Source organism: Mus musculus, chromosome 16, assembly GCF_000001635.26.
Source record: "Mus musculus strain C57BL/6J chromosome 16, GRCm38.p6 C57BL/6J".
Taxonomy (NCBI): domain Eukaryota; kingdom Metazoa; phylum Chordata; class Mammalia; order Rodentia; family Muridae; genus Mus; species Mus musculus.
Genome location: NC_000082.6, coordinates 11,799,704 through 11,812,982, shown reverse-complemented (window position 1 = coordinate 11,812,982; position 13,279 = coordinate 11,799,704). Strand labels below are relative to the sequence as shown.

Here is a 13,279-nt window from a genome sequence, read left to right as displayed (position 1 = left end):
GCAGAGCTGGCAAGAAGCTGGGTGGCCATTGAGCCTTCAGGTTCATCACTTACCTACTGTGTGCTGTATGTGTGTCCCATAGTCACAGCAACGTGATCTTATGAGGTCTAGCCAGTAACTGTGTTAGGTGTGGTCCCTAGCAGGAAACTGTGGGACAAGGATGAGATAGATGGCTCTTTTGGACAATGAAGCCTGGGACTACAGCAAAGGCAAGAAAGGTGGTCTCCAGGACCTGGCCCAGCTGGGTCCTTATGAGGCACACACCCAACCTATGTGCAACAGTACATTTTAAGACTATTAGCAGAAAAACACACACACAAAAAAAGAATGTTAAGGAATGTTAAATAACATGTCCTGAAGCTTTTTCATAGTACCTGGGCCAAAGTAGGTCTCCAATTACTATTATTGATTGCCTTTTTCTGAGATATTCGCTTACCATCATGCAATTCAGCATATGCAAAGTGTATGCACACCACAATCTGTTCCGTCCTCTTTTCCCAGTATGGCAACCTTGAAACCTTCTGGCAGTTACCCCTGACTTTCTGCCTACTTCTCCCCAGCCTTGGGAGTCTCAGCAGGGGATCTGTCTGTTCTGAGCAGTTCAGTTAGCTGCTCGAACAGCTGTGCCTCCTTCAGGCCTTCAAGGAAAGGGAACCTCCCGAGAGAAGCAGCCATGCGTTCTGAGCAGCCCACCTCCCACCAGCAGCCATTGGACATCAGCCTGTCTGCGGGCTACTGGACATCATGGTGTCCACAGTGAGTGGCCCGGCTCTGTCTGTCATGAGTCAGACATCGGCTGTCATGAGTCAGACATTGGCTGTCAGCATGATGATTGACGGGCAGTAGGGGTCTGGATTATAGGGACCTACTGTGTGTTGTCCTTCACATCCCTTCCTTGTGAGATTGCCATGGAGAAATGCACCTCTGTTACCAAATTCACAGCCTTCGTCAGAAGTTTAGTTAAATTTTTTTCTGAAGAATGATTTGAATCTTTGAATTGTGTCAAGTCTGAAAAAAAATAGCAATAAAAACACTAAATCCGCATCAAAGCAGGATGCTTCAGTTCTTAACCACATGCCTCTTTAAAGGTTATTGGACACCTTTACCCTTGTAAAGGGTGAGAAAAGGCAAAGCTTAAAGAGCAGAATTAAAGCAATGCAGACTGGCAGGCAAATCTCAGAAATCTACAGAACAGTCACTAGTAAGATTTTAGTAAGGTCCCAAGACTCTAAGGCTAATAATAGGTAAAAATCAGTTGTGTTCTTACATACTCTTAGCAAACAGTTTTAAGTAAAACTGTGAGAACAACTTAATCTCCAGTACCACAAAAAGACCAGAGAGCAGGCTGATGCCCGAGACCTGCCTGAGAATGCAGTGACAGCAAAGATGTGTAAGAATGGGAAGGCGATATGTGGCCATGCCTGTGGCACTGCAGACAAGCAATATGGCTCTTTCCCAAAATCATTACACAGATTCAGTCAAAATTCCAGCAATTGTTTCTAAGACAGGGTTTCACTGTGTGGCCTTAGCTGGCCTGAAACTTGTCATATTGACCAGACCGGCCTCAACTCACGGAGATCTGTTTGCTGGGATCAGAGGCAAACACCCTAAGTCCAGCCAGTTTTGTTTTGTTAACATTGCGAGGCTGATTCTGTGTACATTTCTGTATTTCTCTGGCAGCCAATAGGTCCATTCATGGAGTTGGAGGGCCCTTAAAGTCAGTACAAGACATACCCAGACACCAGATTCTCAGCACAAAGGACATTTATTACCCTAGAGGGGCGAGCAAGTGGGGGGTGGACTCCCTCTGGATCAGGCAAAGGCAGCAGCAGCAGCAGGTGATTTTTAGGAGAAAGGGAGAAGTGTGTGCCCAATTCTAAGGAGGGGCATAGTGTCCACACTTCAGTCTTCATTCTTCTTGAGTTTCATGTGTTTAGCAAATTGTATCTTATATCTTGGGTATCCTAGGTTTGGGGCTAATATCCACTTATCAATGAGTACATATTGTGTGAGTTCCTTTGTGAATGTGTTACCTCACTCAGGATGATGCCCTCCAGGTCCATCCATTTGGCTAGGAATTTCATAAATTCATTCTTTTTAATAGCTGAGTAGTACTCCATTGTGTAGATGTACCACATTTTCTGTATCCATTCCTCTGTTGAGGGGCATCTGGGTTCTTTCCAGCTTCTGGCTATTATAAATAAGGCTGCTATGAACATAGTGGAGCATGTGTCCTTCTTACCCGTTGGGGCATCTTCTGGATATATGCCCAGAAGACTGAAGTGTGGACACTATGCCCCTCCTTAGAATTGGGAACAAAACACCCATGGAAGGAGTTACAGAGACAAAGTTTGGAGCTGAGATGAAAGGATGGACCATGTAGAGACTGCCATATCCAGGGGTCCACCCCATAATCAGCATCCAAACGCTGACACCATTGCATACACTAGCAAGATTTTATTGAAAGGACCTAGATGTAGCTGTCTCTTGTGAGACTATGCCGGGGCCTAGCAAACACAGAAGTGGATGCTCACAGTCAGTTATTGGATCGATCACAGAGCCCCCAATGGAGAAGCTAGAGAAAGTAGCCAAGGAGCTAAAGGGATCTGCAACCCTATAGGTGGAACAACATTATGAACTAACCAGTACCCCGGAGCTCTTGACTCTAGCTGCATATGTATCAAAAGATGGCCTAGTCGGCCATCACTGGAAAGAGAGGCCCATTGGACTTGCAAACTTTATATGCCCCAGTACAGGGGAACGCCAGGGCCAAAAAGGGGGAGTGGGTGGGTAGGGGAGTGGGGGTGGGTGGGTATGGGGGACTTTTGGTATAGCATTGGAAATGTAAATGAGCTAAATACCTAATAAAAAATGGAAAAAAAAAAAAAAAAGAAGTGTGTGGTAGGGTGAATTGGTGAGACCTGATTGGACAGGTTAGTCAGTAAAGCCAAGTAATGTATTTTGATGATCTTGGTGTTTAGTTTCAGGAATAAATCAGTGGCCAGAGAAGGGACCAAACCTTGGGGGTGAGCTTTATGAAATTTCTTGATTGAGCAAGGGAGAGGGAAGGGGGAAGGGCAAACCCTGCTGCTGTCCTGTTTGCCATGCTCAGGCCCGCTGGAGCCCCTGGGGGGATGGGATGCGTATTTTCCCAGTACTGTGGGTCAGTCTGGGACCTCCAGCTGAGCAGCTGAGCAGACAGACGCCTGAGCCACCTGGCGATGGTTTTAAGATGTAAGGAGCGGGCAGTGGAGGAATGTCCTTGTACAGGACTCCCTACTCACTGAAGACTTTGTCCATGGGCGGCGTATCCTGCTGTCCTCTGGTAATGAACAGCACCCATGTTTTGGTAAGCTGTATTTACCGTCATATTTACCATTTCCCTTCATCTTGGGAAGCACAGAGACTTGCAGGGTTTGCAGAATCGTGAGTGCTTGGCTGACCTTCAGCAGATGGAATATTTTTTAACAGTGACTTGCTGTACCGCATAGTTGCCCTCTTTCTAGTGGTGTTATTGCCCACAGCCATGCCCTGGGGCTCACACCACATAACGAACTGAGTGGTCCTGAGGTCCACACGAGCTGACATTCCACTGTAGGTCAGGAAAGTTAGGGGCAGTCCTCAGAAGCTCTGTGGACTATCCATGGGATCCCGCTCAGATGAACACCAGATGAAGTGTTCAGGAGGTCCACCAGAAAGGCTGGTGTAGTGATGCCTCTTCCGTATCTCTAGCAAGAAGGCTGCTGTGGGAGTGGCATTTTGCTTAAGGCTTTTCGGCTTTTCCCCAGCCCAGACCCAGCTTGCCCTTACCAAGCTCGCTAGCACAGCCAGTCCCATGTAGAGCCCTGCTGCTGTATCCCATGTGCACTCTCCCACTCCCTGCTCCCCCCACCCCCACCCCCAGAAGAGCTTCTGTCCCAAGTTCAGTATCAGCAGGATTGAAGTGCTGGGACGACATTCAGAAGCTCCCAGGAGGCCAGGGAGCCTCCGTCCAAGTTTGATTCCTGTGGCTTCTGACGGCTGTCCTCCTTGATGCTTTCTTTGTCTTTCCCAATCTATATGTAATCTGTTCAGACCAGTTGTTGCTGGTTAAGATCCTGGCCTTGAACCCACCCTGTTCATCACCAAATGCTGGATGTTTCAAGATCTCCCTTTTCTCTTATGTAAACTGAAGTCATACTTGTTTTCTGCAGGGTTTTACATACACACACACACAATCTCCCTCGCTCCCTTCCTCACTTGTGAGTTACATTTTTTCCTCACCACCAAAAGAGAATAAATCATGAATGCCTGGTGACTTATACATTTTTCACTGCTACACCGAGCAGTATAAAGATGCATAACGTTTTCGTAAATACACACTCAACACAAAATAAAAACGAAAGCTGTCCAATTAGAACTGAGAACATTTTAGACTGCACCCACCCCACAGACCAGAGCTACACTGGTCATATCTCGATTCTGCAATTTATGGAGTCTCCAGTATTAGGATATTAAATTATACAGAGACTGCATCCCAATCCTGATTGATTCCAAATGAATCCGAGTCAAGGCGGCTTAAAAAATAACTTCTTTGTCTCTTTATGACTTAATACCAAGAAGAAATAAATATACAGTGGCAGCCACACATGAGGTCCTCACCAATGCAGGGACGGCCTTTGCTGGGAATCCTTTCTCTGACAGTAATTTTAGAGAGCAGTTCATAACTCAGAATCAGTCTAGCCATAATTCTCAATTAAGGAACCACAGGAGCACATCAACATAGATGACTGAAGAGCAGGCAGAGTGGAGCTTCTGCCTCATTCCTGGAAACCCCACTACATCAATCCCACACCAGGGAAACCATGGCATATCAATATATTCCTTTCTACTCTAGAATATGGATCGGTGCTTCTCTATCAGAAGCTGTTCAAGAGCTAAGGCAACAAAACCTCTGACGAGGTGCCTTGGCCCATAAGCACAAGGATGGTGGGTTCAACTCTTGGACTCAGCTTGCACATTGCAGAGTTCAGATGCCAGCAAGAGCAGCTGGGCCTGCTTGGGAGAGGGCAGGAGGTGAGGTTGAACAGTGAGCTTCTTAACACATTCCTGACTCTCTCCAGTGTCCTACCCACGGAGGTGATGCCAGCATTCATCTTAGCTAAGGAATCAGCCACAAAGGTTAGCTGTGTGCCCAAGGCCCCAAATAAAAGTGAACCTTAGTCTGCAAGGATCTAAGATCTGACTCTGTGTTGGTTTCTTAACCTGTTTGGACCTCTCTGTTTTCACTTGGACCAAGGAAATGATGTGCAGCCCTGGGACCATTGGGAGGAAGCACCAGGATGAAGAATAAATGGGACCTCTCCATGTGTCTCTCTTACACCTACCCACCTCTTTAATGAGGCTATGCAAAGATATCAAGTTCAGATTCAAAATGCCCAGGCTTGGCTTAGAGTCAGAGACCCAGAATCTCTAACTGCCCAAGCTCGCTAGGCTTCCTACAGACCTGGTTCTGAACCACAGACACCCTTCACTGCCTCCTCAGTGTCTCGTCCTTCCTGTTTCAGTGGTCACCCTGCCAGCCAGAAGACCCTTGAGCTTCTGAGAGTCCAGGGAGGAAGGGTTGAGTCTTGATGATGCTAGACAGACTTCCCCCTCCTTCCAGATCCTTCCATTGCAAGCATCATATTGCCAGTGCTTGATCTCTTACTTGGGACCCCAAAGCGCTGGTTCCCTGTTATCACAAGGAGATCTCTGTTTCCCACTGACAATTATTTCTAGTCCTCTTTAGATATCTTTGCTCCTCTATGGATTTTCATTTGGTCATTATGTCTTGAGACACTAATAGTAAATGTGAACCCTAAGAGTGTTGGGGGACCACAAGGGGACACAAACACATTTCAGGTGACTGATGTCCAGTGAATTCTACTCTGAAAGTTCCATGGGCCCCTTGAACATTCAGGGCTCCTGTTCCCATCTCTGCAAATGCTGAGGAACATGGCTTGAAACATCAGCAAAAATGAGTCTTTATAGCTAACTATTGCTCCTGCAAGCCCGTCTCAAAATTACCAGACACACACACACACACACACACACACACACACACACACACACACACACACACACACACACACACCTCAGAGAGTGCTGGGATTAAGGCTTGCACCACCTAGCTCCAGAGAAACCTGATGTACCAGGGTGGGAGGATACCCAGGAGTGGACTCCACCCTCTCAGAAGAGAAGGGGAGGGGGAATGGAGGATGGGAGGAAGGGTTGTGGAGGGGGTGACCAGGAGGGGGACAGCAATCAGTATATAAAGTGAATATAAATAAATTCTTAAGTAAATAAGTAAATAAAGGTGTGTACTAGCTTAACAGACAATTAGGGGCTACCCAAGTGGTCTACCAGGACTCAGTCATTAGAGTGTCTCTTCTTTCTAGGAAACTCTCGGCAATGTTCTCAGGCTTTTCTGCATTATTTTCTCCTTCCTCTTTTTCCGGTCTCCCAGATTCCACTTTCCTCTTGGGGCTCTGTGGAAAGTGGGCTCACACCTTTGTAGCTGGTGTGGATTCTGACTCATTGCCCTGGTTCTTTTTTTCCCCCGTTTTCCACTTATCCCATTCACTGTATTGGGGGTTAGTGTGACTTTTGGTGGGCATCTTAATAAAACCATTCTGAGCAGTTGTCGCTTCGTGCTACTCAATTTTCGCCTGTTTTCTATCAAAGGCCCTTAGTCTTACTTAAGGTCTCAGATGTACAAAAGGCATTTGCTTTAAATACTTGTCTGACCCTTCCTGTTAATTAATCACACCTGAATGAGCTCACTCTGCCCGAGGAGTCTGGACTGCCGTACTTACCATAAGATTTCTTCATAAGCTGTAAGATGTTTCTTCTTTCTGGTTTAGTGTGAGTCTTCAGGACCTTCTGTTTTTGTTCTTGCTTCATGCCCCTGTCGTCTGGTTTTGGTACACACACACACACACACACACACACACACACACACACACCTGAGTTCCTAATGGCTGTTAGAGACCCACTGTAAAATCTGAGCACAATTGTAACTGTATGGTTCCTGGATATGAGCTTGGATTGCTATTCTTTCTAGAATCTCAGATGTGTGCTACTCAGGCTCAGAGGTGTGCTGGAGAACTCCTGGGTCCACAAGTTCGTGTGCATATGTGCACTGAGAATTACACTCAGGCCCTCACATGCTAGTGACCTACACCCTCCACTACTGAGCTCAAGCCTAGCTCCATGACTGTTATACTTGGAAAAACTTTATGAACCTGTTGTTACTGAGATGCTGTGAGAAGAGCAGTTGAGGCGTTCCCTGTCAGTCAGCACTAATGCTAGCATCATCCACAGAATTGTGACCATGGAAATCCTTGGCCCCTTTAATGTCTTTTTCCTTTCCCTGCAGGTATCAGAGCTGTGTTCTCCGGGCACTACCACAGGAATGCCGGGGGAACCTACCAGAATCTTGACATGGTAGTTTCATCTGCTATCGGGTGCCAGCTGGGCAAAGACACCCACGGGCTCCGTGTGGTGGCCATCACTGCGGAGAAGATTGTTCATCGTTACTACAGTTTAGATGAGCTGAGCCAGGGTGGGGTCGAGGAGGACCTGAAGGAGCTGCTGAAGGAGTGACTGGCTCCCACAGAGTCCACCCAGCCTTCACACCATCACCTTCCATTTTGCCAGAATAATCTCAGCCCCTTATAGAAATGTCTGAGCAGAAAGGCGGGCTTGTAAACAGATGTGCTTTCACATCAGTCAAACTGCTGGGTCCTACCCTTATTTCAAAAGAGAACTGCCTTTCCTTGATAAGACAGCTACGGGTGTTTTCTAATTGTGGTGTGAGACTTCCCACGTGATGTTTGGGTGAATTCTTCTCATTGTGCAGCTTTTAACTCTGCCCTTGAATCTACTGTTTCTGACTTCAATAACCACCTACTGCCCTCAATCCCAACTCAGTACCCAAGAGTGATCTTAATAATTCCTCCAACATCCCCCCACCCCACCCCCAGTCCCAGGGCCACATAGGTTTGTCGTCATTGTAACAGATAGCGTCATAGCCATCATTGACTGCAACTTTCAGGACTCTCATTACTGCTGATGCTATGAACACCGTGCAGGGAGTCCACGCCAGGCTGTTTGCCTTTCTGATGACAAACGTCACCTCAGACATGTGCAGACTCTGTTCCAGAAGACCAGAATGGAAGCAGCAACTTGAAGACCCTGTACAGCCCACATGTTTCCCTGTGTGTATTCTCCCGATGCAGGCGGCCCACCCCGTTGTCAGCTATGACGTGGCGGGAAAGCTGGTCTTGACACAGACCTCTCCCAAGAAGAACACAGAACTGTGTCATTGGGTATAATTTACATTATACCATGTTATTTGCCACTTACATAACACTATTCCTGGACAGAAAAGAGTGTGAGTTTCTTAAAATCCTTTTCATCATGGAATTCGCTCTTCTGCCTCCCCTGGGAGCTCTGACCTCTGTGGAATTTGCTCTGTGTGCCAGCCATCCTGGTGCCTAAGTAACCAGGGCCACTACATCCTGCCAAGGAAGTTTTACAGTATCCTGCAGCGACACTATAGAATCTGAAACCAACTTTAAAAACCCACTGGTTATAAATGAACCGCAAAGCCCACTAAATTAGAAAACTTTCTTGTTAAAAGGTTTTAGTCAATGTAGCAAAACCATGAGAAATTAAATAAAAAGATAATTGGATATGTAAATTCATAAGGAACAAAAGATACAAGAAGTTAATTATTTTATATATTAGTGACACACCAGAGCCCATTATTAGGAAGCACAAGAAAAGTAATTTTTCAAACCAGAGTGATCTTGCAGTGCTTGGCTGTGTTCCTATTTGTTTTTGTTTCTTACAGCAGAGTATAAGAGATCAGGAGAGGTCCCTGGTCCTAAAATGTATAGGCTTGATTCAATGACAAGAGAAAGATTAGTCATAGTGGGCTGAAGGCATGCCCCTTGTCCAAGCTGCATAAGGAAAACGCAGCCTTAGAATGGGGACAAGGATATGGGATAGAGCAAAGGAAACGAAGTAAGTGCTTGTCCTCAAAACACATACGTTTCCGAGCTGACTCAGAAACCTAGCATGTGCTAAGGATGGCCTGGCGTTGCCAGTTTTCAACAGAACAGCGGTATCCCTGTGGGGCCTGCTGATGTGGGGAGCAAAAGTGTGTAATCTATGTAACTCAGATAGCAAGACACTATTCTGTTCTCTCCTAGGCCTTTTCTTAAAAAATAAAAATAAAATAAAAATAAAAAACAATAAAGACTTCCCACATGCCTGTGCTGTTTCTGAATGTTCTTCAGGTGTCTCCAGTGTCTTAGCTCTGGAAGGCCCAGACTGGATGCCTGAGCCCAGCCCATCAGTGAAAATGGAAGGACAGGGGTCCAGGCCGTTGCATCCTCAGGCAGCTCATGTGGTCAGGTAAGGCGCTGGTCTTTGCTGTTGCTGTGGTTTTGATTGGGATATGGCTGGTCCAAAGATGACTCCAGACTTGGAAGTTTGGTCCTCATCATGAAGTCATGAGTGACAAGGTCTTACAAGAAGACTCTTAGGTCATTCTTGGGCTCCAGTTGCTCTCTGGCTTCCTATCTTACAGTGTGATCTCTGCTGATTGCAATGTCATCTACCAAGAAGCTGAGCCATCACGCCTGTCCTTGAAGTCCAGAACAATGAAACAAACCTCTTTGCTTTATGAAGTATCTAGCCTCATGTATCTCCTTACAGTAGCAGACTAATACAATTTTTGCTTATAGTTTCCACCCCCTCAAATTCAGAATGCCAGTTCTCCCCCCTCCCCACTGGTCATTTTAACTGGAAAAATCAAAGAGGAAAAGTTATTTAAAGTGGTCTCAACTAGGATTTTCAAGGCTCAGGAGAGGGAGTTTGCAGAGGAGAGTGGGCTGGGTCATGGTTGTCTTATCGAAGTTTTTGTAAGTTTATCATGGATCCTAAAGTTGGAAGCGTACAGATTGGTGGGGTAGGCAAACTGTAGCTAGCAAGCAGCATACTGTATGTCTTCCATGACTTTCTGCATTAAGCTACTGCCAGCTGCTGATAGAGAACTATGAGTTTGTCTTTTTGTTTTGTTTTTTCCTGTTTTTGATTCTTTGTGTGAGATTCACATCACACACCCAGGTCCTGCTCATCTTCCCATCTCCTCATATCCACCCTTCATTCTTGCAACATCCCCCAAAAAGTAAAATAAACACACAAACAACAACAAAAGCTTAGAAAACATCTCATGGAGGATGTAGTGTGTCACAGTGTCCCACAATATGTCCCTCTGTCCACACATCTTCACCTGCAAATGTTCATTGCAGTGAGTCACTGGTCTGGTTCTGTGACCCAATCAATATTGGATGCTCACTGGGACTCCTCCCAGTTATCCTGTCGTGAGATCCTGCAGCTTTGGAACAGTAGGACTGGCCCTTTCACATGTCCCAACTGTTCGAAGATGATATAGATTTGGAGTAGAACAGTTCAGAGCCCTGGATCTGAGCCTGGGAGGTAGCTGAGCTGGTCAACCCACTGGCTTTCCCTTACCCACACCATCAGGGTGAGCTCTCCAGCACTGCTCCAGCTAGGCTGCCCAATGCCAACATTGGCGGGAGGCAGGTCAGATCTCTTAGTCTCATGCCCTTGGAGCTGAATCACCAGCACCAACACCTTCAGGGTGCAGGGCCCGCTCTCCTGAGTGCTACAGCCAGTGAGAGGGGGAGGCTAGCTAACACTCCTGCTCTTAAGACCCCAGGGCCAGCTCTCCTGACAGTCACAGGCAGTGAGCGGCAAGGGTGGGTAAGACATTACCCCTGCACCCACACAAACCCATGGCAGACAAGTGGCAGGGCTCATCTCCAGGGCTGACTCACTTGTGTCCCTGCCAACAGAGTCAGCGGTGCTATGCTGTCCAGACGAGATGCAGTCCCCTTTCTCCCAAGTGCTGCAGCTAGTAAGGGGCAGAGCTAGCTCTCCCAAACTTATTACCCTTTGGGCCGCTTTCCCATCTGCCAGAGGTGGTGAGGGACTGGGGGTTGGAACCTCACCTCTGTGCCCATGCCACTCGATGGCAGACAAGGGGCAAGGTCAGCTCTCTCACACTCACACCCTCGGGGCCAGCTCACCCACACCCCTACCACCAGGGCCAGCTCCACTGTGCTGCCTGGGCAAGGCACAGGGCCAGCTCTCCCAAGTGCTGCCACAGGTGAGAGACAGGGCCAGAGCATCACATCCAGTGAGGGGTGGGGCTGTTTATACCCATCCCCTGGACATCCACATGGTGCCTCATGGCTGCAACAAGGAACATCCCCATGGTCCCTAGTGGTGGTATGACCTATGGATATTAGCCTGGACTATATAACAACAGACTCACACAGCCCTCAGTGGAAGCTCTGGCTGGGACCTCACCATGGCCCCAGGCGGTAGGCTGGCCACTCTCAACAGGCTCCTCCTTCCTGTCCTCCATTCTCCAGTTCCATCCTTCTTCATAATGCTCAAGCTACTCCACTTCTCTTCTCTCCCTCTGACCACCACATGCTCACACATGCTGCCCTGCTCTGGGCTAATATAAAAAACACCACCAACAGCAACGTGTCTCTCTGCCCACTGCCAGGGAGGCAAAAGAGTATTTTTAAGCCCAAGCAAATGCGTAGAACATTGGCCTCACAACTGTAGGTGCCGCACACATGATATAGTTCTAGACTCCAGAGTGTAGAGCAAAGTCTCTGAAGAAGAGGCAGCAGACACATGACTGGCATGTACCTGAAGTCTTCATCCTTACCCCTAAGCAGCAGCTTCCACAGCTCTGCAGTCGCGGAGTTGAGCATGGCATTGTCATGAGCTAGCAGCAGGCTCCGAACAGACACAGAGGGGATGCTCTTCTCTCCAAACCATAGCAACTTGACTACGCAGGTGAAAGAGAGCATGTGGCTGGTGATTTTATAGATATAAATATATACATTTACATATATGCATATATATATACACACACACATACACACACACACACACACACACGTTGTCTTTTGTCATCAAAGAGGGCATACAAGCACATGCGTCTGTGTGCATATGTGTGGATTTTTAAGCATTCTCCGGGCAAAGCTTCCACTGGCAGGAGTCTCTCTCCTTCAGTTAGTTTCTGTTTCCTTGTTTGAAAATGTGGGGACTTCACAGTACTTACTGAGCCAGTCTTTCCTTCATGCTTTCATAGGCTGTAGACAACTTTGACCAAATAGTGGTGTGGCCTTTCATTATTCTGTCGGGCGTCTCCCTCGTTTATGGTGCTTTAGAACAAAGCCCTGATTGAGATACCAGGCCCCAGTCACTGCATCCCGTGTCTGCCTCTCAAGCCACCTCTTCGCCCCGGCTCTGCTGTGACAGACACTGGAATCTTGTTATCATTTTTTCTCAGTTCAGTAGTCACTCCTGAAAGTGGTTCTCCTGCACCACACAGCCAAGTGTACTTATTTGTTTGATTTGGTTTTGCTTTTTTAGCAAATTTGGAAATGTGCTTGACTGACTACCAAAGACCATAAAAGTCACCTCCACCAGGATGCAAGCCATAGAACACCAGGGTCACTTCTGTTACTTGCCATCTGTTCCCTGTGCCCAGCTCTGTGCCTGAGATGTAAAATAGAGTGAGAGAGCAAAAGCTGTATAGCAGCAGCAATTGCAGGCAGCGGTATGGACCCTTGGTGCTCAAGAGGACAGAAGGAAGGAGCCTGGTCCCTCAGCCCTGTGCTGCAGGTGGACTAGCCCTTACCTAAAGCAGCTGTTCCAGATCTCACCCTTTATGTTCCATTTGTTGTTTTTGTTGAGATGGGGCCTCATGTAGCCCAGGTTAGCCTGAGACTCAGCTATGAAGCCAGAGATAACTCTGAACTTCCAATGCTGGGATTCTAGGCATGTGCCACCACACCAAGCTCTTGGGTTTTGTTTGTTTGTTTGTTTGTTTTAATATCTGCATATGCATATCCCTAATCCCAAATTCCAAATGTTGCCTTTTCCTGTGTTAGAACATTTTGGATTTCATATATCCAGAACAGGGATGCTCACCCTAATTCTTTCCAAATTGTCATGTAAGCTAGATGTCATCAGAAGTCAGAAAATAACCTGTACTGCCACTTTACCCTTGGTCCTAGAGCACAGTGAGTATTAGAAGGAATGATGTGGGCATTCCAGACGCCAGCTCTTCTGAGCCTGGTTTTCTGAATGAATATGGGGCAGTAACCAAAGCTGCAGAGCCAGAGAAGCACTGACC

General features: G+C 47.1%; 1 protein-coding gene across 2 annotated transcripts in view; it reads left to right on the top strand.

The window, feature by feature from the left end:
• The window catches only part of Cpped1 (calcineurin-like phosphoesterase domain containing 1), a 105,793-nt gene extending 96,494 nt beyond the window's left edge, over positions 1-9,299 (top strand). The window contains exon 5 of one of the 2 annotated variants that reach the window (XM_006522013.3): positions 7,400-9,299. In XM_006522013.3, coding sequence (XP_006522076.1) covers positions 7,400-7,626 — 227 coding nt within the window. In that variant the 3' untranslated portion in view covers positions 7,627-9,299. The remainder of the gene's footprint in view (positions 1-7,399) is intronic. The other variant, NM_146067.3, reaches the window with a different exon arrangement.
• The last annotated feature ends 3,980 nt before the right edge of the window (positions 9,300-13,279 follow it).